At 44.7% G+C, this 27,360-nt stretch overlaps 1 protein-coding gene across 1 annotated transcript in view; it reads right to left on the reverse strand.

Moving 5' to 3' along the window:
- The window catches only part of Pitrm1 (pitrilysin metallopeptidase 1), a 31,521-nt gene extending 5,248 nt beyond the window's left edge, over positions 1-26,273 (reverse strand). The window contains exons 1-23 of the mRNA XM_050142463.1: positions 26,164-26,273; positions 24,099-24,198; positions 22,354-22,460; positions 21,745-21,896; positions 20,708-20,822; positions 20,529-20,625; positions 19,439-19,599; positions 18,179-18,305; positions 17,841-17,929; positions 16,125-16,253; positions 15,593-15,706; positions 15,100-15,196; positions 13,785-13,919; positions 12,390-12,528; positions 10,854-10,970; positions 8,256-8,388; positions 6,749-6,869; positions 6,559-6,635; positions 6,168-6,333; positions 4,784-4,884; positions 2,509-2,629; positions 1,208-1,279; positions 456-568 (exon numbers count right to left, since the gene is read on the reverse strand). Coding sequence (XP_049998420.1) covers positions 456-568; positions 1,208-1,279; positions 2,509-2,629; positions 4,784-4,884; positions 6,168-6,333; positions 6,559-6,635; positions 6,749-6,869; positions 8,256-8,388; positions 10,854-10,970; positions 12,390-12,528; positions 13,785-13,919; positions 15,100-15,196; positions 15,593-15,706; positions 16,125-16,253; positions 17,841-17,929; positions 18,179-18,305; positions 19,439-19,599; positions 20,529-20,625; positions 20,708-20,822; positions 21,745-21,896; positions 22,354-22,460; positions 24,099-24,198; positions 26,164-26,219 — 2,639 coding nt within the window. The 5' untranslated portion in view covers positions 26,220-26,273. The remainder of the gene's footprint in view (positions 1-455; positions 569-1,207; positions 1,280-2,508; positions 2,630-4,783; positions 4,885-6,167; positions 6,334-6,558; positions 6,636-6,748; positions 6,870-8,255; positions 8,389-10,853; positions 10,971-12,389; positions 12,529-13,784; positions 13,920-15,099; positions 15,197-15,592; positions 15,707-16,124; positions 16,254-17,840; positions 17,930-18,178; positions 18,306-19,438; positions 19,600-20,528; positions 20,626-20,707; positions 20,823-21,744; positions 21,897-22,353; positions 22,461-24,098; positions 24,199-26,163) is intronic.
- Positions 26,274-27,360: the final 1,087 nt, after the last annotated feature.

Raw genomic sequence — 27,360 nt, forward strand, 5'->3', positions numbered from 1 at the left:
CCCATTGCCATTGTTCTTGTAAATGCAGGATTTGACATTCTGCTATCAACTGCTTGCTTGTTTGCTATTTGTTCTTTTACTTATTACTGCTATGTGCTATTTAGTCAACTAATTCATTTGTAGCTGAATGTTCAGCTATCATGGCCATTCTTCTGACAGAATGTTTTTATTGCTGGAGACCGTATATCTCACTGAGTCTGGAGTCCACTGATCTAGCCAGACCGATTGGTCAATGAGCTTCGGAAGTTGGCCTGCCTCTGCCTCTGTGGCACTGGGTTATCGATGCCACCTCATCTGGCTTTTCCGTGGGCACAGGGAATCTCAACTCAGCTCTTCACACTCTAACAACAAAGCCATCTCCCCAGCCGGTCCCCTCCCTCCCTTCTATCATGCTCACAAACACTTTCATTGAAGTCCAGATGTGAGAGGGGATGCGCTCGTACCCCTCCTCCTACCTGGCATGATCCGGGTCAGCATAGGGGACGGTTCTGACACACTCGCCGACATAGTTCACAGGGAAGGGCAGCACGAAATGCGTCTTCATCTGGCAGGGTTTGAAGGTGGGGTCCTGAGGGGCAGAGACCTATGGTTCAGACTGGGCTGCAAAACCAAATGCAATGCGGCCCATAGGTAGTAAACCCAGTCGGCACCTCCCCAGCATCTCCATCTCCAAGGGAGTCACGAGACAGGCTCTGCTAAGGCCGGCACAATGGTAATTTATTACGGACTAACAAGAAACACCCCACATTTGGTGAGATGCATTAAAATGTAATTACTATTAAATTAAAAGCATTCCAGACTGTGGCTGATTTTCCAGGAATACATTAAACTGCCATACTCTACAAAGACCCAGACCAAGTGACATCATTACGGAAAGCAATGCGTACAAAGGGATTACACAGGGATTGATGCCACTGCCTAACTGGAGGCAGCTGCTGTGGCTTAAGCAGCATACACTACATTAAGATGTGGGTGGACGTAAAGTGATGAGACTATTTGGTACACTAAGTAGAGAATTACTAAGAAATATGATATCCATTCTGGGCTGTCCCAAAAGAAAAGGCTCAGGGTGGTAATGACAAGAGACAGTGACTCCCCGAGTCTATGGCTGCAGTTCAGTCCTGGAAAGGCCCCACTAGATGAATGCTGACAATCAAGAGTGTGCTCAAGCACGCAGCAAGGAGCCCGACAGCCCGTGGTCACTCACTGTTATCAGCTTTCTGATGATCTGGGAGCCGCTAACATGCGCACTGCCACGGGAGCCACTGTGTGTAGGTTTCTGAAAAGAAAAGGTGTCCAAGAGTCAAGAGAAACTTCCTTGAAATAGTTAGGAAGGTATGGCCGTTAAAAAGTCCACAGAGTTCCTTCCATGAGTCCATGGGTTAGTTAAGGAAAACAGGTTTCATGATGTAAAGAAGTGAAATTTTAAACAGACAATAAAAACAGCTACTTTCTAGTCATAAAACTGTCTTTCAGAGCCAGGGAGATGACTCAGTGGGCCTGGACCTGCAAGGTGGAAAGAAACAACCGATTCCTACAAGTTGTCTGTGACCTTCACACACGCACTGTGGCACACCCATGCCCACACACGTACACACACACAGAGAGAAATAAATGTAACAGCAGCAACAACAAAAACAATGAGCAAAATATTTCTGTATCTAAGTATCTTCCAAAGCACAAGGGTGACACAAACAGGCTAGAAACACAGGGCCAAAGGAGCAGTGGGCTATCACAGGCTACAGACAAAGGGCCAAAGGAGCAGTGGCTTATCACAGGCTACAGACAGATGGCCAAAGGAGCAGTGGGTTATCACGGCTACAGACGAAAAGCCAAAGGAGCAGTGGACTATCACAGGCTACAGACAGAGGGCCAAAGGAGCAGTGAGTTATCACAGGCTACAGACACAGGGCCAAAGGAGCGGTGAGTCACTTCCGTGTAGTCCCTCTGTACAGGGTGGTGAAGATGTCAAACAGACAGGGAGACCAAATAACAAACGGAAGAAGGAACACGTGAACCAGAGCAAAGAAGACACTAAAATAATTCCTACAAGACCTGCAATGGGTCAGCCGTCTGCAGTGACAGGTGAGCCTTCTAGGGACTCAGACTTAAAAACAAACAAACCTTTGCAAATTGCACTGAAGATTATCCCTGACAAGTATTGTGCCCAAGGACAAAATCTGTGAAACAGTGAGCCACAGAGGAAAGGCTCTGACCAACTTGTGTCTGATTCCAAGCCTGACAAAATGCAGGGGACACTTTAATCAGATCAAGGTTTTGGGCTCTTTTTTATGTTATTACATCCTAGGCCAAAGTCTGCTCTTCCCTATCAGGAGAAAGCTTACCTACAAGCACGAACAAAGATACATGGGATGGGGTCTGAATTCACTTAGCTAGGCTGATTAAGCCACTTAATCCTCCCATGTACTTGTCTCTCCAAATATAACCATAAGGATATTAATCCCTACATATGTCATGCTATTGAGAACAGTGGCATGGTTCGGTTACCTCGACAATATGTGGGCGAACAGGTTTCCGCTCCTTTTTGCTGCGGCCAACATTTCTAAGGAAGTTTTCCACCTCTTTCTCTGCCTGAGGCATCTGCTGAGGGGTGGCATTGACTGAGCATCTGCGGAGAATTGTACATGTAAAAAAAAAAAAAAAAAAAAACTCACCAAAAAAAACTAAAACCTTTATTTTACTAACTAATCACATTTTGTATAAATGACACAGAAATGTGAATTAACTCTGTTTTTGTTATAAAAATATTAAATAAATGTTCCAAAGAAACAACATCCAGATGTAGAAATCACGCAGCTGTCTCATTCTCTAGATGGCTTTAGTATCAGCGTGGTCGTGTCACGCCTCACGGCTGTTAACACAGTTTCTGAAGAGCAAAGGGAAGAGCATGAACACTATCAGCTTCCACCAATGCCTTCAGGCTTATAACAAAGAGCAGAAAACTTCAAGAACGTGACTATCCGCAAAAGCGCTCGCCAATTTGAAACCACAAACTTGTCGAAAGGAGAGAATTAAAAACAAAACTTATGTGTGCATGCCCTGTATGTACTATGTATAGGCACATGTGTGCAGGTGCCCACGGAGGCCAGAAGATGTTGGATTCTCTGGAGCTGGACTTCCAGCTGCGCAGTGTGGGTGCTGGGTACTGAACTCCAGTCCCCTGCAAGAGCAGCCAATGCTCTTTACTGCTGAGTCATCTCTCCTGCTCCCTAAGTCAGAAATTTAAGATGCCAAAGACATTTTAAAACACCCTGTTAGAAAACTCCTCCAGACTTGAGAGACTCACAGAGATTATGCAGGTTTCCTCCTTCCAGTGTTAAATTCACAGCAGCCACTATTGAATAAACACCGTGTACGGGCTCTATACTCACTGCTTGTATATATCATTGATTTCCTTGCATGTAAGAAACTTGCAAAGACAGTTTTATGGAGAAGGAAGCTTCTCTAAGCTCCCCAGGCTGGGTCTTGGGTATTATAGTGAGTGCTGGCTAAGTTAGCCTAGGGTGTGAGGGTGAACACAGGAGGAGCCAGCCTAGGGAACAGGTGAGTGCTAGGGTGTAGAATGAATCCTGGGGAGGGTTAGCCTGAGAAGGAAGAGTGAATGCTGGGCCAGGCTGGCCTGGGGCATCATGGTGAATAAAGCCTGGGGTGGAAGGAAAGGAAATGCAAGCCAGGCCCACGAGACACCAAGGCAGGCGGAGCACTGGTAACAGGAGGCCGCTCCTGTCAGGTCGTCTGCCCTGTGGCATCCGTCAATCATTTTCAGGAACTGAGTAGAGAAGGTACCAGTAGGGGGGAGGGCAGAAAAAGACAGGAACCAGGAACCTATGCAAAACAGCAGCTTTAATAATGCATTTCCTTGTTAATCATCAGTGACTACTAAATCAACACTGCTGGTGGCAATGGACACTGTATATCATCTACGGATACTTCAATTTTATTCACGCTCAAGCCTGAGTGCATAAAGCTAATGTAATGGGCACAAACTGATAGAAGACACTGCTTGCCCTGGCTAGTTTTATGTCAACTTGACACAAGCTAGAGTCAACCAAAATGAGAAAACCTCCGTTGAGAAAAAGGCCTCCATGAGATCCAGCTGTAATTTAGTGATTTATAGGGAGAGTCCAGTCCATGGAGGATGGTGCCATCCCTGGGCTAGTGGTCCTGTGTTCTACAAGAAAGCCGGCTGATCAAGCTGTAAGGAGCAAGCCAGAAGCAGCACCCCTCCATTGCTTCTACATCAGCTCCTGCCTCCAGGTTCCTGCCCTTCTTGAGTTCCTGACTTGACTTCCTTCAGTGGACTGTGACTCTGGATATATAAGACAAATAAACCCTTTCCTCCCCAAGTTGCTTTTGGTCATGGTGTTTCATCACAGCAACAGAAACCCTATCAGGACACCGGTCTTGGGCAAGATAACCTTCTCTAGGTGTCATTTATTCCTTGTTTATGAAATATTTACTTTAAAAGAAAAAGACTTTTAAGTTGATGCCCTAAGTCTACTCTGTAGTTCTAGACTTAAATTAGTTGCTTTCTTCTCCACTTCACCCAACTTTTATTAGATTAAAATGATATTCTTTGATTTCCACAAAACATTATTTTGATGTCTGAAGTAATCCTGTAACTTAACACCCACACCAGTACACTTTCTTTTTTGAAGATAAATTCAGGTAACTACACCATCAAGTAAAAAATCTTGAAAAATGTCACGGCCTGAAATGGTGTGAATCCTAAGACCTGTCTGGGAACAATTGGGGCACCCACCTCATGTTATCACAGTTTAGTAGGTATTTCTTGATCCGGGGGAGCTTTCTCAGGATAGGCTTGATGTCCGTCATTTCTGCAATTCTTTTCATCAGCCGCACCTGACCCAAAGGAGGCAGACACTGAGTCAGACCACACAGGCAGTCAATACACTGCACAATTCAGACAAATTCTAGGTGACAGCCACGGTGGTTAGGATGGGAAAAGTCCTCCGTAGACTCAGGCATTTGAATACTTGGTCCCCTGATGGTGGTGCTGTTTGGGGAGATGATAGAACCCCTTGAAGTGCAGCCTTGCTGGAGGGGGTAAGTTCCTGGGGGTGGGCTTTGAGGGTTTATAGCCTTACCCACTTCCTATTCTCTCTCTGCTTCCTGAGTATGCAGGAGAATGTGGCCTCTGCTTCTGTGTCCTGTTTGCATGCCTTTCCCACCATCATGGACTCTAGCCCTGTGGAACCACAAGCTAAAACGGATCTCTTCTTCCTTAAATAGTCTTTGGCTATGGTACTTCATTACAGTAGCAGGAAAATACCTATCACAAAACTATTTGTGATTCTCTCGAACTGCGAGTCCTAGAAAGGTGTGTTGCAGAGCACAGCGACCTTCTTGGCACCTTGTCATTCCTACGTAGTAATGTTTTAGTTTTGAGCTGTCTCTTTGTTCTCTGGACCGGTCTGAAATGCAAACAGCCCTAATACTGGTCCTGCCTGACTACTGGATGTGTCTTGGTTTTGTGTGCACTTGTGTGTTCACTGCCAGCATCACTTGGGTGGTGCTGAGGGAGTGGGTGTCACACAGAGGAAGGGAGTTCAAACAGACACTTTCATCCATGAAGTCTGAGAATTAGAAATCAAAATTAAGCCAGGCAGTGGTGGCGAATGTCTTTAATCCCAGCACTCCAGAGGCAGAGGCAGGTAAATCTTTAATTTCGAGGCCAGTCAGGGATACACAGAGAAACCCTGTTTGTGTATCCAAAATCAGAAACAAAAAAAACCAAACAAACCAGAATTAAGTTAGAAAGTTAGCCTTCCGGTTTCAGTGTGTGTGCATGCCTATGTATTTTCATGGCCATGCATACAAACATGTATATGTGGAAGTCAGAGGACAACTTCAGCTATCATTCCTTAGGGTCCACCCACCATTTTTATGAGATGCGGTCTCTCACTGGCCTGGGATTCCTGAAGTAGGCTAGGCTGGCTGGCTAGCAGCCCTCAGGGATCCACCTGCCTCTGGCTTTGTGCCACTGGTATGACAAACAGAAGCCACCAAACCCGGCTTTCAGAAAGTTAGCCTTCTGAGATAGAGTCATTCATTACCACAGAACACTGCCAATTCCCGGAAGCCGTGCTCATCCAGAACACACGCCTGTCCTCGTCAGTGCTCACCTGATCCATCCCACCGAAGGTCTCCTTTAAGTCCCCTGAAGGCGTGAGTGTCTTGCTCGCTCTGAGGGATGCATAGAGATGCCCTGAGTCGGGAATGCCGTTGGAGAGTTCCTGAGCTGTCATCTTCACCAACACTTTGAAGTGCTCTTCTTCTTCAAAGCACGGGCTACAAAAACACAGTGAAGTCTTGGAGACCGACCCAGCTTTTACGGCAGCAAAGTTATTACAGAGTAACTCAGAAAACCTTTCAAAATTTTCTGTGTGCTTGGGAATTAATCACAAGTAAAATCAGACTAGAATCTGACAAATTAAGAAAAATCCCTCGGGAAAGCATTTCAGAATCAGGTACGCCAATCTCCCACATATTAATACACGGCACAAGTATAGTTACTTGTTAAATATTTCACTCCACAGATGCATCATGTCTGGCAGGTTCCGTTCTAGGCAGAGAGATGAAAACAGCACACCCTGCATCGGCAAGGAGAAACGCAAAGGATGACATTAATTAGGGTACCAATAAACACAAGGGCACTGCAGAGACACGCCTTTGACTATAGCCGTGACGGGGAGTGAAAGGCTACCTGCTCGTAGGTGTCCAGCTGGGAGTCATCAGGGAGCACGTGGGGTGAAACCGTCATGCCTCCTGTCTTCAGCTCAATCTGCTGGGCTTGCTCTCTGTAGTCAAGGATGCCACAACCCAGCCTGGTGAGCCAAGAAGGAGCTAAGTTACCAGAGCTGCCCGTACCCATCATTTTCAAAGACCGTACGGGTTATGTGTGCTAATCCATAACCACAACTTTCCCTATCTCCCGTACACGGCATGGTTCCTGAATGCGTGTGAGCATAAACCTCTACACAGCTCATGTGCCCATTCACTGAGGTACAAATCCACTTCTCCATTTGGAAACTCAGGCCCAGCAGCCAGGACACTAGGTCCTTCAGCAGTTAGTGCCCGCTGCTAAAGACAACAGGATGAATATGCTTTTACAGCCTTTAGCTTGGACGGCTTTCATGAGTGCTCTCTTCCCCCTAAATATTTTCAAACACACTTCATTTGCTCAAATATTTGGTGATGGAGTGGGAGGGAGCTGAGAAATATCTGCAGACATTCTCTGTGTGCTGATGTATTCAGAAGAAAGTCTGAGCCCAGAGCACTACTGTGAGGTGCTCCTGAAAACCGCTTTAAAAGGACAAACACTGGGCGCTATTAACATGGTTGAGAACTGGGACAGAACTTCCTAAAAGTCAAAGATGCATTTTCCATGCAATCCAGTCCTCAACCAACAGACGGGCTCCAGAGTCAGGCAGCATTTGGAACACACAAGCAGCTTTAAGTCCATGAAGTGAGCATTGGACTAAGGAGGAGGACCAGCCACTGTGCCTGTGGTCTAGAATTCCTATACTTTTTCTTATATCCTATTGCTTTATATGTTTAAGTATTTGCCTGCATGGATGTCTGTGTACTATATGTGTCCTGGTGTGTACAGAGACCAGAGGAAGATGTCAGAATCCCTGAAACTGAATTTACAGAAAGCCGTGAGTCACCATGTGGGTGCTGGGAATAGAACCGGGGCCTCTGGAAGAGCAGCAAGTGCTGCTGGGCCATCTCTCCAGCCTTACTTTCCTATTACAGGAGAGGAAGTCTGCAGCTCTTCCTGTAGCTGTCAAGAAAAACTCTATGTGCCATTTCTAATCTATCCACACACTGGCCTGTGAAGGAAAACAGCCACTGCAGAGTTAGCTCAGAAGAAAGGCAGAGACAAGGAGGAGGCTGGGCCACCTGAACAGATAGCCCTCACACTATACTATTCCTTACACTGAACTGTTCTTATTTCCTGACTAAGTGCACTGCCCTGTCTTCAAGAGTTTCGGTGATCCACCTGGACAGATGCCTTCCTAAGTGTTACCTGCTTTTCTGGATTCTTCTATTATTGCAATATATTTATAGTAAGAAAGTAAGAAAAGGCATGAAAATAACACAAATACTCAAAGGACACACAAACACATGTGCATGCATGTGCACACACACAGATAAACATCATGAAAATATGCTGAACAGCAAGGATGTGCATCTGAGCCAAAACTTACTTGGTCAGCACACTGCAGAAGAGAGGCACATAGGGCCTCAACTCCTCTGGAAGGGTGTTTAAGCTGGAAAAGGCTCGGAAATACACCATGCCGTTGGTGGGCTGGGGGCAGTACTGCACAGGGACGTCTCCAGCTGGAAAAGAGAAAAGCAATCCTTTTGGTTTAGTTAATGACACTTGAATGGGTTTGTTGTTGTTGTTGAAGCAGGGTCTGATGTAGATAAAGCTGTCCTCGAACTAGATGTTTACCGAAGGATGGCCTGGAGTTCTTGATTTCTCCTGTTGGGATTAGAGGTAGGGGGCTTTTACGTCTGGTTTAAGCAACATTGGGATGGAACCCAGAACTCTGTGCATGCTGGGTGTGCTCTCTACCAACTGAGCTACATCTCCAGCCCCTCATCATTCTGTAAGAAACCATGCCACTGCTATTCCAGGATGAAGGCTTAGAGCTTGAACGAGAACACAGACTGTTCGTTTCCTACAGCTGATCCGCGCTTCCTTCCTGTGCCTTCCTTACAGTATGGAACGGAAAGACTGCAGAGGAAGGGAGCCCCTGCTTGCTGAAGCACTGGATGGAAAAGAATCATGCTCTTCTGATTTCTCAGCTGACTCCAGCAGCATCTGAGTCAGCTTCACCTGCATCTGAGCCCTATAAAGAGAGCTTTGTTTCATCAGCATGCTAAAGTCCGTGTTGATGGTTGTTCCCATAGCACCTGACTTCATTGCTCCATCCGTAAATGTAGCTGGTCCCTCTTCCCAGTGAGGCCCCCCACCCTTCAGGAACAGTGCACAATGCCCTGTCCTCTACAAGCCCTCATTATGTCATAGGACACTGTGACCTTAGGGCGTCTCCATTCCCATCTCTTGGGGTAGGTTTTCTGGATTCTGTTTTATATCCTCCCTCTCTGAGCAGAGTGCATGAAACTGAAGAAAAATGAAAACTTTTGTGGATGATTGATTTATTGCCTTTACTTCTTGAGATTCACTTCTAAATAAAAATGCAAGAGGGACTGAAGGGATTACTCAGTAGCTAAAGCGGCTTGCTCCCAGGCGTCAGGAGCAGAGTGTGCGTCTCCAGACATCCATGTAAAATGTCATACACACACAACAGCTCACCTGTAATTTTAGCTTTGAAAGTCGGAGATGGGACTCCATGGAAGGGGCTGTCTAGTAAGACTAGTCATATCGGTCAGCTCTGGGCTTGATTAAGAGACCTTGCCTCAATAAATAAGTTTCAAAGTCAATGGAGAATGATTTCCACCACATATACATGCTCCCCACATGTTCACTCAACCACATACCTGTACACCTAGAGTCACACCCACACACCCACACATGAAAATGATTTCTAGGAGTACTCATTCCGTCCCTCTGCCCCCTCTCAGCTAAATACACAAACCTAAGCCAATAAATCAGACATGGCAAGTGAGAAAAATCACTGTTAAAATATGCCTCACAGGGAACAGCGCTTCTACCCCGGGATTGGCAGGCAGTGCTTGCCCAGCATATGAGAGGCTCCCGGTTCCAAAATCAAACCAGATGAAACCCATCCCATCAGCCACAATGCATAGGAAAGCCCAACCTCTCAATCAATAAGAAACCACCCTGGCCACTCACAAGGTCACGTGGTAACACCGTCCACGAAAATGCTATTCCAGAGACAATTGTCTCTCAGGCCACCAACCACAAGCAAAGGAAAACAGCAACTCTGAGATCTCTAGCGGTGAGACAGGAGGCCAAGAGCACCCCCAGACCCTGTCCTTTCTCTGTAACTCTGCAGTGCCTAACCTTGCCAGGTGTTTATTTTTCCCCACACATCCTCTCCCATGATGACAGCCAAGCTAAAGAGCTAGAGTGAGGGAAGGGCCCAGAGGATTCCTACAGTCTTCAAAAGCCCATCTGAATTCAACCATGGGGCTACTACGCATATCCTCTCCCAATTCCAGCAGCAGTGAATTTCCTCGACACCATCAAATCTACTTCCAGAAAGAAACAAAGCTTCTTAATTCGCAAGGACTGGAGAAAAGCTCAGTTGGTGAAAACAAAGAAGGGCCTGAGTTTGATCCTCACAATCCCCCTTTTTTTTTAAAAAAAAAAAGGAGCCAGGAGTGGAGGTGCACACTGGTGAACCCCAAGCTGGGAGATGGAGACAGCTCACCAGCCTAGCTGAACAGCAAAATCCCAAGTCCCAGTGAGCGACACTAGTGACAGCGTCTTGAAAAACAGGTAGATTTTATGTGAGCAGACACAAGAATAAACTTTGGCCCCCGCACACACACACACACAAATGCACACACACACACAGATGCATATACACATACATGCACATACACAAGCAAGCACACACACACACAAGCATAACATGCACGCACACACATGCACACATACATGTATACATGTATACACACACGCACAAACCAAACAATAATAATAAATAATAAACAATAATAAATAAACAATTATCAGCAGGGCTATATAAACAAGTTGCTCACTCCGATGTTTTCTGGAAAACATCTAAACTGTGACCTAGCCTGTTTGCAAACTGCTTCTTAATGCAGTCAAATAACCCAGGCACCCATGAGAAAAACTTGATAGTGACCTGCGAGGGCGATGTCAAACTTGGTGAAAGGCATGATGGGCTCAATGTCAGAGACTTTCAGTGCTGGGAGACAGGAGGCGTCTTGAGGTTTACTTTGCTGGGTTCGTAACTCTAAACCTAAAGAGGAGAAAAGTGAAAATGAAAACCAAACAACGCTGACTGAAAAAGTTTTGGGGTTTTATGCTCTTGGTCTACTATTCTTCATTCTGTGAGATCCAAGTGAGCCAGTGAGGCCACAAGGAGAGGACCGGATCATCAACGTGCCTGCCCCACTGTGTCTAGGCCACCTGATGTCACTGCAAGAGTCTGTAACACCTGGCACCCCAAGTGCCTTTGCTGGTGCACACTCATAGTGACATTTGAAACACTCAGCTATTTTTTTTTCCTTTCCTCTAATCAAAAGGTCCCCCATGGTAAGGACTTCAGTCTCAGACACCAAAAATACTGATGTAAACTTAATAAACGTTTCCCATTGCCGGGCATCTTCAGACTGGACTTTAACCTAGAGGTTCCAAATACTGAAGCACATGCCTTAAAACCCACCAGAGGAAGCAACCATGAAAGGCACCAGCACTGTGCCTATGGAAGAGCTCTGCAGACTCTGGACAGAAGGGGACGCCTCTGTGACATGAGCATCATTAGCGTCTCACGCTGCTGCTCTACTTTAAGTTTCAACTTGACACAACCTGGAATCACCGGAAAGAGTCTCAATGAAGAACCAACGATCCAGGCTGGACTTGGGAATGTCTGAGAGGGATTGACTTAAAAGAACTAAAGGAAGTAGGAAGACCCTCCCTGAATGTAGGTGGGACCACTTCATGAGCTGGGCTCTGACTTGCATAATAATGAAGAAAGCTCGCTGCGCACAAGCAAGTAGGCAAGCAAGCGGGCATGCACATATTCTCTGCACTCCGATCTGGACTCTGGGATGTGTTGTGATAGCTGCTCACACTCCTGCCCCCTGAACTTCTCTATGATGAAAGGCCTATAACCTGGAACTGGGAACTGAAACGAATGAACCATCATGTGAATTTTCTGATATGGCCAAATGTCACGAGTAGAACCCATCACGACATATCCTTAAGTCTATAGGTGTCCAAAAAATACCTTGCCTCTAACTAGTAGGAGGAAAAGTTCACTAGGTTGTATGGAGGGTGGAGAACGAGCAAGCATTAAGACAGATGTATGGCATTTAAAACAAGCAGAACTGTCCTGTTGTCAAGTATTGGGTTCCTCTTTGGGGAGGGGGGGTGTAGGGGAAGACAGGCACAGTGGCTTTCATTTGAGAACTACTGATATAATTAACTGCATTCCCAGGCCTGCAGGCACAAGCCTATAATCCCAGCTACCCAGAGGCAGTGTTGAGTTTTTATCTCAAAATAAACAGTGAAGAGGTTAGAGACAGAGCTTTTGCAGGAATGCGTTGCCCAGCTCACACAGCACCCTGAGTTCATGCTCCAGAAATATCAGGCCAATCATGAGAATCAGATGCATCACATCAAATCAAGTAAGCCCCGTCGCCCCAACCCCGCTGACCTTTCTGATAGATCTGCTGCTTGTCCGCCTGGGAGAGAGAATTCACCTTTTGCGCTAGCTTTTCCGTCTCCATTTGCGTTTGTTTCTCATAATATTTGTCATCCGGTTTCATGGATAAAGTCATCTTGTGCTGATTGTTCTGCCGGAACCATGGCAACAACAACCCAGATAAAAACACAATTGAGTGAAATTAAATTCAGATGAATTAGAACATCCAAGAGCAGAGCGCACCTGGGTCTACAGTTCTGTTTATCCACCTCTCAGATAGCGAGAATTTCACTGGTGCTGCCGGGCAGCTATGAGCACAGAGGGCATCTAAAACACCTGCAACCATACCTGCTATACGGTCAGCACAGGAGCCATAGGTGCTATTACTAACATTGGGCCAACTGTAACCACTGTCTTTCCCAAAATATACATCTTAGTTGTAAAGAAAACCTGTACTTTCTAATATTATGAATTATTTTAGAGATAAGAGAACTCAAATTTAATTTTTATCTAGTACTATGAATTTCTGAAGGGTTAGAACTATACTCTTTTGTTTGCCTTGAGACAGGGTCTCAGGTAGCCCAGGCTGGCATCAAACTTTTTAAGCAGCCAGGGATGACCCTGGACTCTGTTTCCCAGTGCTGGGATGACAGGCATGTGCTACCTTGTCCACCTCTGACACAATACTTAACAATTCATCAGTTTATAAAGTAAGTGAACAAACCAGATGTTTGACCAAATATACAGGAAAAATAGCAGATGTTCTTAGCATGCTTCTGTTATTTACTTCAACAGGGAAGCATGTGTACATGATGATCAGCAAAGGGAGGCCTGTGGATTAGCATACAGTAAGAACTCCCAAGAGTTGGATGCGGTGGACTTGCCTGTTATCCCAACACTCAGGAGGAAGAGACAGAAAGGCCGAGAAACTAGCCTGGGTGTGTATGCCAAGACTTGAAGTGTTTATGAGGGGTATATACAGGACACAGAAACCACTGGTCAAATGATCACATTCCTTGTTCCAAACAATGGCAATTCTGATGAGAAAGCTCTCCTTCAAAACAGGTAACAGTGTGACTCTCAGTAACTAAGTAGAATACAACAAAAAATACACAGCCAAGTACAACTTGTTAGAAAGTAGGAATCAGGCATTGATAACTCACTCTATACTTGCATATTACTGTAACAAACTAAGTGCTGAATACACACTATAATCTAGAAAACAGAATTTAAGGCATGTAAGCACATGTATTTCTTATTACATATGCATACATACACACATAATTTATTAACAGAAACTTACATAAATTGTGATCTTAATTTCACATTTTTCAATAACTTCATCTTTTTCAATATCTTGAACTCTAACTACCAAGTTATAAACAAAAGTTTCTCCAGTTTTCTTACCTTAAAATACTGCTCTACTTTTTCTTGTAAAAATTTTGGATTTTCCTTAAGGCATTGCCTAAATTTAGTCAACTGATTTCCCATCTGCAGGAGCTCCACAGGGTCCCCGTCATGATTCCAGCAAGAGGCTATATACTACAACAAAGAAATTTAAATATCCAGGCAGTGTTATCACCTCAGAAAAACTAGGCGACCCCAGTAAGCACCAAAGGTTGACAGTCTATTATAATACCAGTGTCTACTTAGACACACCATGATGAGGAGTGGGGACGTAGTTCAGTTTGTGCAGTACTTGTCTGGTATGTTCAAGGCCCTGGGTTCAATCCCTAGTATCCTAAATCTATTTCATATAAGAACACAATATTCCTAAACAGCCAATCAAGGGGCTGGGGAGATAGCTTAGATAATGAAGTACTTGCTTTGCAAGTACTTGAGCTCCAGGACCCATATGAAAAAGACAGAAGCCAAGCATGGTGCTACATGTCGGGAAGGTGGAGACAGGTGGGTCCCTATGGTTTGTTGCCAAGCCGCCTCACCTACTTGGTGAGAGGTCAGAGAGAGACCCTGTCTTAAGAAAGAAATGGTGGCCAGTAGCTGAGGAGCAATATCTGATATTGCCCCCCAGCTTTCCACATAGACATCTAGACACACACACACACACACACACACACACGCCGTCGTACACACATACACTTGCACACTTACATACATATGCACAGGCAAACAAAAGAGAACAAGACTAACAGCCAATTAAACAAGCTAATTCAAGAATAATGAAAAGAACTGCAAGGCAGCTCAGTGGTAAAAACAACTACTGCTCTTGCAGAAGACACACGTTCAGTTCCCAGGGGATCCAGTGCCCTCCCTGGCCTCCAATGGCTCCTGCATGCACACAGCGCACATAAATTCTCATAGGCATTCACCCTTACACGTACATTTAAAAACATCTTTAAAAAGAAAGAAAAGCTAAATTATAAGTATATTTGTAAATGATTTGAAACTAAATCATAAACGTATTTCCATTTGATTCAGGACAGTAGAAGTTTCAAAGCTCAAATAAAAAATTAATTTTCAATGTTTGTGAATATATTCAGTACTGTCAAGAATTAAGTTCTGGGGAACATCATGGTGTACACCTGTAACCCTGGCATCCAGAATGCTGAAACAGAACTGAGCTTGGGCTACATAGTAGCACGATTTGTTTCAAATAAAAATAAAATACATCAATTAAAAAAAAAACTCAGAAAGAAATATTAGTTATAAAACCAAAATCAAAACAAAAAGGGAAAGTAGCAGTAGCAACAAGATCACATACTGACGTCAGCGCCAGGCCAAAGCTGGTAGACTGATGCTTCATCTGGATTTCGATTTTATGAAGTAAAGCTTCAATCCGGTCATCTTCAAATCCTTTCCTAAAAACACCCAAATAACAAGTGAGATGCTGTGAAGAAAGAGGTCTCAGAAGCACATGGTGGCAGCGGTAATACCGAAACAATTAAACAAGTGACATATAAGGGCAGACTAAATAGGGAAGGAAGGAGCAAGGGGTGGGGCGTAAAGATGGGGGACAGCAAGAACAAATCATATGCACACATACACACGCATGAAAATGTCACACCATCCATTACTGTGTGTGCTAAAAATATCCAGAATAAAAATCAAATATACAAATAACTAAACTGAAGTAGCACATGTCACACGTTATATCGAAAGGAGGTTGGCAGTGCTAGCAGTGGGGATGGCCCAGTCTCCTTCCCGCAGGACACGCATGAAGGACAGAAGCAGGTCACCAGGACCCTCGCACGTACTCAATAACTTCTTCGATTGTCCTGTCTATGATCTCTCTGACGGTCTTGACATCTTTCTCAGCAATCCCTTGGAGGCCAACATTGAAGTAAGCCTCCCTCGTGTAGCCATTGTATCTAGAACACAAAAGCAAACAATGCATCAGGCAAGTACTTTCGTTTGTGATGTACCTTCCTGACATATCACCTAAAGACATCTGACTCAGGATCCCACTGAAGAATGCATTAAAGCAATGTACCAAAGCAGTGCTCTCAGACACTTCTGGTAGCTAGTCAAATGCACAATCATAGCCTGTCTACATTCTGCTAAAATAATCCTAGAAACAGTGAACTGCTGAGTTTTACAATAACTTAGAATTTTAAGGAATACTTAATGATAATAAATTTTAAGACACAAAGTAAGAGGTATTGAGGTAAAATGCCCAAGCCAACCAAATCACTCACCCCTCAACAACATCAAATCCTATCCATAACACAAAGTCAAACCAATGACCCAATCAAGTCAACCAAATCCAGCCGAAGAAATGCAACTTACCCAACATCAGGGGAAAAGTCTGTGCCAAGTCCAGATTCAATCAAAGCTTTGTAAAAGGGGGAATTAGGCCCAGAAATCAGGAGGGAAGACAGAAGGTTCAACGTGAAGGCTTCAAAGGTGTCAGTGATGCTTCATGGGGGGAAGAATAAGTGAGGGTGGGTAAGAAGGGAACAAAAGGGGAAATTACTGGTGGCTACACACATATTCCTTCCTTCCTTCCTTCCTTCCTTCCTTCCTTCCTTCCTTCCTTCCTTCCTTCCTTCCTTCCTTCCTTCCTTTCTCTTTTCCTTTTTGGTTTTTCAAGACAGAGTTTCTCTGTGTAGCTTTGGAATCTGTCCTGGAACTCGCTCTTATAGAGTTAAACCAGGCTGGCCTTGAACTCATAGAGATGCAGCAACAGCCTCTGCTTACTGAGTGTTGGAATTAAAGGCATGAACCACCAGCACCTGACCCACATTTTCTTTTTTAAGATGTGTATGTAAACATATTTATACGTGTTTGTAGGTGCTCATGTACACACGACACAAGCTCATGAGTCAATCTTTGGGTGCCATCCAGCTTGCTTTCATAAACAGGTTCTCTTATTTTTACTAGGAATTTCTGATTCTGCTAGGCTGGCTGGACAGCGCCCTGAGGATCTGTCTATCTTCGCTCCCTGCCCTGAGCACTTAGAATTAAAAGTTTGTGTCGCCATACCCAGTTTAAAGTTCTCGGATTGAATTTAGGCCCCCCTGCCTACATAGTAAGCATGTTTTTGGTGGAGCCATTTCTATAGCCCTAAGAGCTTTGAAAGTCATTCGAAACAACTCTTAAATTAGCACCTGCATCTCCAATCAAGCCTAATTTCTACTGAAGATTCCTGAATTTTTACTTTAATAATTATATGAGGTAGGAGGGCAGCTCAGAACCATAAAATTAATTTGCTGTCACATCAAATGTTACCACAAGACAGCCTGCCGTGTCTTTTGACATCTGCAGGTTCGGCAATAGGACCATGTCAGCACCGTAAGAGACGGGAGCTACAGGCAGCGGCCAGAGCTCGGGTGGGGTAGAAGAGCTCTGTTCTTCCTTTCTGAAGAGCTCTGTAGGGCATGAATCTGATGCTGCTCTTCAGTAAATCTCTAGTTACAAAGTCTTGTTTGTGGCACATTCTCCCGAGGATAACGTTCACGGGGCACTTACCCCTGGAGCGGACCAGCGAACCCCCAAAAGCTAAACAATTAAAAGCAGCCTCTTTTGTGGAAGCATTTAATTTTATTGAATCAATTCACATTAATATGTACTAAGTAGAGAAGGTGGGTCAGCTGGTAGAGTACTTGCCTAGCACGCACAAAACCCTGGGTGCATTTCCCTGCACGACATTAAAAACCAGCGGTGGTGGCACATACTTATTGTAAGCAGGAAGAGCTGAAGTTCAAGGTCATCCTTAGCTACTAAGTCAGTTCCAAGCCAGACTGAACTCTGTGTGAACATGTGTGTGTATGTATATACAATAAGAAAATAATTTTCCCTTGATTGACTAGCAGAATTGATTGTCCCAACCCCATTTCTGATATTATTAAAAACTTGGCATTTGTTCTCTATTGCTAAAAAGTGCTGGATTCCCAGATCGTCCTACCTGCCCATTAAATCCCTCCCAATTGGTGAACTATCTAGCCTTCTAACCCGCCTATTTTCTTGCTATCTGCCAGCATACACTTTATGACACATACTTACTCTGGTAAGAGGAAGCTAACGCTGACAGTAGTTTGCTTAGAGGCATCCGTAGCTAACGAGTCTGGGCCGCATGTTATATGGAATTCTCTCTGCAAAATGACATGATGCTTTAGGCAGGCACTGAGCATGGACCAGCCATAGGTCATCTGGACAGGTCAAACCCTTGACAGTGACTTCGCGTCTAAGAAATAACCACAATCTTAGCCTTGGAAAGCTTAGAAACACAGCAGATCCCAAGATAACTCTCAATATATAAGCACGACGTCATCCACGTCTTCGCTTCAGTACATTTAACAGGCAAGATAAGAACACTGACAAAGAGCGGATGGGGCACTCACAGGCTTGTCCCAGTGCTGCTGGGCTGGCACGGCTGTACTTGGCTCCATTTTCTGAAATTTACTCAGGGCCTCTTCATGAATTTGCTTCAGGTGCTGTTCCAGCGGAAAGTTGCCATACGTGAAGAACCTGGGAATTCCAGGGAGCATAGCACCTTATTTGCTTGAAATGAACAGGAATCAACATGGAAGGATTTTGCATGAGACGGAGGATGCAAGGTATATATATACCTTGTAACAATAACAGGTAATCTCCCCATGAATGTGAACTACATAGAGGGATTAATTTTTGCTTTGAGATTGTCTAACCACACAGCACACAGGAGGACTTGGTTAAATGCAATAAAAAGTATTTAATTTTATTTTGAACCTGCTATAAAGGCATTGCAAAAACCAAATAAGCTGCTATGGCATGCAATGTATATTAGAATGTATCTAAGACTGGCAGTCCAAAATAGGAAATTCATAAAATTCATCATTAGGCTACAATTACCAGATTGCATGTTTTTAATATAATGTACTTACGTAATCATCACGAGAAAAGGCTACAAACAATAGTGGCAATCTTTCTTTTCTATTAAAAGCTGCCATTTAAAGTTCAATTATTAGCCTGGTATGGTGGCACAAGCCTTTAATCCCAGCACTTAGTAGGCAGAAGCAGGTGGATCTCCGTGAGTCTGAGGCCACCTGATCTACATAGCAAATCTCAGGCCAGCCAGAGCTACACAGCGAGACCTTGTCTCAAAAGGCAAACCAAACCAAACAATCAATATGCACAAATATATATATATTATATATTTTATATATATAACCAAATGAGCAAAAGAACAACAAAAAAATAAAGTTCAATTATATCATTTATTCACCATACAGAGCACATCAGTCTGCCAAAGACAACAGACAGAAGGCTTCTTGAACATGGTGAACATTAGTTCCAGAGTGGACACCACGACTCACAATCTATATGTAATAAGACTGTGACACGGACCAGGGCGGGGAGTTGGGACTCCAGCAGAGGTGACTGTAAAGGTGGTTTGTAACCACTAAATGCTGCCAACTGACAGTTACGGCTATAGATGTTGACAGGGATGCTCCAGTTTGGTCCACAGGAGAACTAAAGCAACACGATCTTATCCAGAGCTATGAAGCTGTTCAGCAAACACGTTTTCCTTCAATGAGAAGCCACATTACTTAATCCAAAACTGTAGGAAGGCAAGCAAGTCAACTATTGGTCCATCATCCAATCTCTACCCTCCACACTACCTGGCATTGCTTGGGTGATAGTGAGTCGCATGGAACTCTTTCAGCTGCTCCCACGTGAGCTCTGGGATGCACAGTGGGTCCCCACCCGAGACCACAGAGTACGTATGGTCAGGAAGAAGCTTGTTCTGCAGGTGCTGGGAGAATATCCTCTCATTGTCTGTCTTGAAATTGAAAAGAAGTAAGTTAATGAAAATGCAATGTAAATCAAACGCCAATGCCACCTACAATCCGCAGGGGTGAGTTTAATTTAGCATCCAAGTTCTTTATAAACTGTGGACCCCAGGGCTGGCTCTCTTAGAAGCGCAGTGTGAAGTCAGAGAGAAGGGAATGGTGAGCAACTGATGGATGTGCAAGAATTCGTTGGTCCACGAACTATACAGTCACAAGGATGTTACTACCATGGATATCATGAACAAAATGATAGCAACTGGAGTATAAAAACAAATTTGCTATACAGAGGCCGCAAGAATCAGAGATGGTCCTGGTATATACAAACATCCCATGTGCTTCCGAAAGAGTAAGCTGGTCAGGGCAGGTCTTCACATTCCAGGTCACGTGTAATGAGACCCAGCCCTCTCACCACCAAAGGGTTCTACTCTCAGTACTGACGCCACACAACTGCAGGTGTTAGGAGAATATTAAATAACCACAGGTCTCTCAGATTTCATGTGCATATACATTTCAAAATTTTAGAAAGGTGGGCTGGCAGCGGGGGTGGTGGTAGTGGTGGTGTTCAGTGGTTAAACAACTTGGTGCAAAAGTATGATGACTTGAGCTCAAATCCCCAGAACACACATAAAGCTGGATGTGTTAGCGACCCTCTGTAAACGTAGAACTCCCACTGCATGATGGGATGTGGAAAAAGGACAATATGTGAACGTTCATGGGTCAGACTGCCTGGTGTGAAAAACAAGGGAGCCCACCTTAAACACGGTGGAAGGTGAGCACCAACACCTTATGCTGCCCTCTGCCCTCCACACGCACCGTGGTATGTTAGAGCCTGCATACCATGAACATGCTACATACAAATAAATCCCTTTTTTTTTACAGAGATAATTATAATGCAGTAGAAATGAGGAAGAACACTTACAAACGCCCCTTTCATCTCATTAAAGACGACTCCTTTAAAGATCAAGGGAGACTGAGGGTCACTTGGATTCTCATGTTCCAGACGCCATCCTTCCTGCCTAAATAAAGAGTAAGCGGATAAATAAAAAGCGGTGCTGAGCAGACTATTAAAGCCCAAATCATACGATAATCCTTGCATACCAGAAGTCCAGTTCCCTCAAGCATGGGAAGAAAGTCGCATCCAGATACACTGAGAGGAGGTTCTGAAAATCTTTGGGATTTTGCGTGGAGAATGGATACATCGTATAGTCGCTAGCTGGGGAGAAAAGAAGAGACAGATTTTAAAACATATGAAATGCCTCTGGGAACGCGCGACTGTGAAGCATCACTTCTTAACACCCTTCAGTATTTAACTCCCCTGGAAACAGAAGGGGAAACGCCACACTTGACATTTCCACCCAGCTCATCACCTGGAGTCTTAACCTTTCCCGAACCCCAGTGTCTTCTCTGAACAGACACTAGCACCAACTCTTCAGTGACCTTTTCTTTGCTTTGATTTGATTTACTGCTTGACCTGGGATGCTCCACTGGTTTAATTGATAAGACTGATTGACTGATTTAACTACACAGCCTTGCAGATGCTATAGGGCTATCTCCAAATTTGTTTTGAACTTTATCAAAAAAAAAAAAAAAAAACCATACTGTTGTCCTAAAACTCCAGTTTTCATTTACTTATTTGTTAATTGTGTGTGTACATGTGCTTGTGTGATTAAGGAGGCCAGAGGTTAAGGCTGGTACTTTTGTCAATCACTCTGCACCTTACATTGTGACGCAGCACCTTACGCTAAACGCGGAGCTCACCAATTCAGCTAGATTAACTTGCTAGAAAAGACAAAAGCTCTTCTTGCCATCACCTCTCCTTCAGTAGGATTGTGGGTACACATCACTGCCCCTGGCTTTCATGTGGGTGCTGGAGTTTTGAACTTGGGTCCTTGTGCTCATGGGAAGCACTTTATCAACTGAGCCACCTCTCCAGTAGCTAGTACTCCCATTTCTATAATTAAACCAAGATGTAGCTTTCCTAAAACAACTGAGTTTCTAGCACTGTTCACCTAGTCCAGGGAGTAATAAAAATTACTCTACTACATTAAGGCCTCTTTTCCTCTTGGAAAATAACTTAATTCGCCTACTAAAATCTGATAGAGCAAACATGATTTGATTCAGGACATCAGTCTTACCTGTGAAGGCATTCATAAATGTGGACAGTGACCTGTTGAGCATTTTGAAGAAAGGATCTCTGCATGGATACTTCTGAGAACCACAGAGGACTGTATGCTCAAGAACATGGGGGACTCCAGTGCTGTCCATCGGGGTCGTCCGGAACTGGACACTGAGGGCAAGGAAAGACGACGAACAGGTGAGGAGGGGTTACCCTAAGATTCTCTAACAGAATTCCGGAACCTGTGGCCACCCTGCATCTTTAAAAAAAAATCATTCTCATATCTCAGTCTTTTGATAAAGACTATAATGTATGAATCACTGAGTCATATTGTAAAATTGCACTATATATAGATGATAGAATCTTTAGATGAATTCATATACTCTTCCTTTTTGAGAAGAGGTAGAAATAGATTCTCGCTCTACAGACCAACCCGGCACGGAACTCACTATGTAGCTTAGCCCCACCTAGAACTTACAGCAATCCTCCTGCTTCTGTCTCCCTAGTACTAGGTTTACCGATGAGCCACTATGCCCAGAAAGGAACACTGTTCCCTAGCATTTCAGGACAGATGGCACATGTGTTAGACAGGGACATTCAAGAACACGCTCTTCAAAGGAGCACACACCTGAATAAGTTGTTTTTGTCCTCCCTCGCCAGGTGCAGGTATCTGGCTCCCGTGTTGTCATGGCTGAGCTTTACGGCCGTCAGGAACAGTTCAGGGACAGGAGTGACCTGAGGAGAGAAAGGCAGTGTGAGCAAGCACACTGACGCAGCACGGCTGCCTTCAACATGCCAGGAGAGTCAGCTTCTGTTCTCGTGTGTGTGTGTGGCACACGCATACACGTGCATCCACACACGTGCATGCACATGCACAAGCGTGCATGCACGCATACAGCATCCTGTCACAGACTCACATCAGCTGGTCCTCTCTCATGCTGTCACAAGCCACCCATGCGATGACAGCTGTGCCATTATCCTTCTCTTTCCTCAGACGGTAACCTGTCCACTCCTTGACAGGAAGTTCCCGGCAGAACTATAGTTAGAACCAAGTCTCCTAATGCAAACTTTGGGGCCCAGATACACAGATGACATGAATAAAGCCGGCTCTTGATACTTGTGTAATTCCTGCTGATTTCAGGTTTCTGAATTTACTCAAATACGACGATCAGTGTAAGTAAAACCAGGAGGTACTGTGATGCCTGCCCAACCACAGCTCAGGGGAACTATTTTCAAACAAGAATTACCATTTCTTCCACGCTTCTCTTTTGTTTGAAACGTTAAGGAAAAGACCACAGTCTTCTGAACTGGGTCTGCATTACCAGCACTTGCACTACAAAACCAGATTCCTCTTGTGACCTTTCGGGGAACTCACAATGCTCTTACCCCACTTGTGTGACTCATCCGCCAAGACCTATCCCGGAACTAGTGCTCCAGTTTCACTGGCCCTGCTCACGTCTTCATGCTTATCAGATTCTGTTTTTTGCCGCAGCCGCATGCGGCTTTCTAGTGTAAAGGTTCTGCCTTCTTGTATTTGTTAAATACAAGCACAATATAAAGCCTGGGACCAAAATCTTGACGTGTGGAATTTTCTTTCATATGTGTGTGTGTGTTTAAGACAGGATATATACAAAACAGGGTATTCCAGATTACTGTGAACTTGCTAAATATCCAAAAACGACCCTGAAAGCATCATCCTACTGTCTCTGCCTTTCATTTATAGGCATATACCACCAAACAGGTTTTCAGATGGTGTTACTGGATCCTTGACAAGCATTCTACCAACTAAGCGACATGCCCAGCCCAAATTTTTCAATAATTACAATAAATAAAAAAGTAATATGAAGGTTTGAACCTAAAAGTAAAAAATAAAGACAAGAAAAAGAACCAGCGAAACCTATTTTTAATGTAAATTAAGTAAATACTGGTGTACCATCTCTTCTTTGTAATTCCAAGAAAAACTGCTAGAAAGGGTTCTATGCAAGTCTAGAGGCAGTATACTCGATGACAGAGTGTGAAGGAGGAGATGAAGGGAACAGCAAGCAGCATCTGTAGTCATCACGGGGAATGATCAGGCTTGGCTGCAGACATGTCAGTATGTCTGACTACAAAGGCCCTCCTTTGGTAGTGGGGGTGGGGGTCATTTTCTAATATCTGAAATGATTGAGGCTTTAAAGGGTACAATTAAGGTCTGGCCATCATTTCATGTGGAAGCCACCTGGAGCACCTGCCATGGGTCAGGAAGCTTGTCAGGTTCTGGCGAGGCAAGGACAGAAACCGCAGTCTCTTCTCTGCGAGCTCTCATCGGCCGGCAGAATGTATACCAACCTCGATTCATAAAGAATGTGGCAAGGTGGACGGGTGGGTGGGTACCTGCTTGATGGTGAAGCCGTGGATCTTTTCGCCCACTTTATACTGCAGAGCTCGTTCGCAGGCTTGATCACTCCTCCCCCTCCACACTTTGTGGTGCGCCCTGTGGAGTTTAAAGAAAGGGTGTCAGAGTTAGTGAACGTCCTGGAAAGTTGTTTGGTGAAGTACCGCAGTGACATATATAAACAACCCCTCAGGATAAAGATAACTAAGTAAAGGGGACTTGTACCCTGAATCTTCCAAGATCTTGGACATCTCTAAAAGACCTAGTTTCTAGCTATGCCCCGTCTGTTTTAAAAGCACAAGGACTTTGGAAAAGACAGTACACAGCTATCATGTGAGCAGGTACATTTAGTGTAGGAATGAACATGGATAATAAAAACAAAAAAAAAGCAAATAAATTTTAAGTCTGGGAGAAATGACTATCCAAAAATAGATAAAGAGTTATAGTCTTGTCAGGGCAATCTTTTTTTTTTTTTTTTTTTTTTTTTTTTAGACGACAGGGTTTCTCTGTAGCTTTTGGTTCCTGTCTTGGTGTTATATCGACCAAGTTACTTTCATTAATTACTTCAANGAGAAAAGCAAAGCAAGCCTCCCTCTGGATTCTCCAGAAGACTGACAGAATGATCAAAGCCCCATTGATTTCAGATATTATAACGTAAAATGGTGACTGTATTGGAAGAGAATTAGTGACCTCTCTTCCTGTCTTGGTGTTATATCGACCAAGTTACTTTCATTAATTACTTCAAACACTTATTATCAATGTCAGGGTATTTTTTTTTTTTTTTTGTTTTGTGACTTTTTCCGAGACAGGGTTTCTCTGTAGCTTTTGGTTCCTGTCCTGGCACTAGCTCTTGTAAACCAGGCTGGCCTCGAACTCACAGAGATCCGCCTGCCTCTGCCTCCCGAGTGTTGGGATTAAAGGCGTGTGCCACCACCACCACCCGGCTGTCAGGGCAATCTTGACAAGTAATGATAACATCATTTAAAATAGTTTTTCTATCAGACTGTACGTTTTATGAAGGTTTTAGTATTAAAATCTCAGAAATATCCCTTTTAAAGGTTATATTACAGAAGGAAAAAAAACAAAACAATAAAAAAAAACCCCTCCAATTCAGTCATTGGCAGAATCAGGAAGACACGCTAAAATCAACTGGTTTTCCTATCTGACAGCAAATTCTAGATTGTGGGTAGAAAGTTTAAGAAACAGTTGGTCATCACAACAGGATCTGCAAGGCAACACTGAGAGACAAAAGGCTAGGTAGGGTGGCTCACTCTTTTTACATTCCGGTCACTGCATTCACAAATAAAACTGCTGCTATCAAGTTCAAACACTCCTAACGCCCACACCCTCACAGACAACCCACACCCCCATGTTTCCTCATCTAGACTAACAGGGGTTTGGCAGCACTATAAAATAAGGGTTTGGATCAGAATAAAAGTCAAACACTTTTTAAATACATCTTTACTTTTCTATAAATTGAGTCGCTACAAAATGTTCGACTCCAGGAGGCACAACTTTATGAACACTGCAGCTTGTCGAGGAGCCTAAAGGACTCTGCCTCCTAACCAAGATGAGATGGGCGCAAATCTATTAATGAGAGCCATAAACTGCCTCTATTATTAATTAGACAGTTAAAATCCACATCAAAGCCTAGCTTTACTTCAAACAGCCTTAGTAACTACACTCAGGACCACCCACTCGCTCTCGGAACACCAAAGGTCCAAGAAGGGAAAGTGGGTCAGGACAGTGCCCTGGACCTGATTCCCCTTTGGAGTACCAGTGTCACCCCAACTCGAGCTAGGACAGCAGCTTCTTAGGGAGAGCATGCTCTGCCACGCGCCGAAGGACAGGACTACTTTAGAGGCTCTGATGGACGTAGGAAGTAGGGATGCTTTGGGGAGCTCAGAAGTGGGTTTTGGGGTACCTGACGCAACTGCAAGAAATTTTGGGATGCAGGAGCTCCAGAGAGGGTGACAACCCGTGCCCAGAGATGGCAGAGACCCAGAAACCTCTTGTACCGGTCCCGCCCCTCCCTATCCGCTGTTGCCACCCGCCGTGTCTCACCCGCAGCTCAGTCGCTGTACCGCGCACAATCCCCGAAGACCGCTGAAGCGCCACATGGCATGTGACCAGCGTGGGTCCAGTGTGGGGGGACTGCCTTTAACCTGACGCACGGCGCGGGGCGGGGAGCGACCTCGAGACTCTCATTGGACAAGCGGAATGGAAATGCCGTCTGTAATAGGCTGGAGGGGAGGAAGGCGGTTCCTCTTGCTGTGGGTCGGAGCGAGGTGAGGGGCGGGTGATGGGCGGGCCGCAGAGGAGGACCGGTGGGAGGAGGGCGAGGAGGAAGCAGAGCTGGGAAGGGACGTGGAATGGCAAGTGATGGGGAGCGTTGCTGCAAAGACCAGTCCCAAGAAATAGAAGCGGGGCATTAGCTAATGAAGGGCATTCTGTGGGTTTGGAAGGCAGCGTAGGCAAGTAGGGGCGGAGCGTGTGCTGGCGAATGGTACTTGGGCAAGTTTGTGCTTGGCTAGCTAGAGGAGGTACTGGGGGAAAACGTGCAGATGAGGGGGTGGAATTTTGGTAATGAGGAACAAGTCCTAGACAGGTAAGGGGCGGGTCAGGTGCAGGTGAGAGTTGGGATGTCACAAATGAAGGACCTAGATTTTGCAGTTTACGGACCAAGTCGGTGCAGATAAGGGGTGGGGCGTTTGCTAGAGAGCAGTCCGGGCGCGCTTTAACTCATGAGGGGGCGGAGCATGGTGCCGGACTGTCTGGAGCGAGGTGGTGTGAACCCTGAAATTCTCTTTGGCCCACTCAGATGAAACTGTGATGTCGCTTCGCCCACCGGTAGTATTAGAGTGACTGGTGAAAAAGATCCAGATTGGTACTTATACAATGTATCAGCCTCTTGGGGTGGTGGCTTCAAGGATGCTACACAGGACTTTAGCCGGGTCCCTAACTCCACGATGGAAGAATGGTCTCCTCTCAGATATTCTTCAGTAAACCCTTAGACAGCTCAGAGTTCCAGCAGGGGAACGTGGTCCACTGCGTCTCTTATTTCTCTGCTCTTTTCTGAGTTTAGAAAGAAGACACTGGTTTGTCTTACGGTGTACAAGGTCCTCACAGGCCCTTCTCAGAACCAAGAAACTGAACCTAAGGAGTTCAGTACCTGAGTGGGCCAGGTGCTCTCCTGTGAATTGGAAGGGATATTTGGGATTCACTATACTTAGGAATCTTTGGGTGGAACTAGGAAAATTA

This window comes from Alexandromys fortis, unplaced genomic scaffold, assembly GCF_014885135.2.
Source record: "Alexandromys fortis isolate MF-2015 unplaced genomic scaffold, M_Fortis_MF-2015_v1.1 scaffold_5, whole genome shotgun sequence".
Taxonomy (NCBI): domain Eukaryota; kingdom Metazoa; phylum Chordata; class Mammalia; order Rodentia; family Cricetidae; genus Alexandromys; species Alexandromys fortis.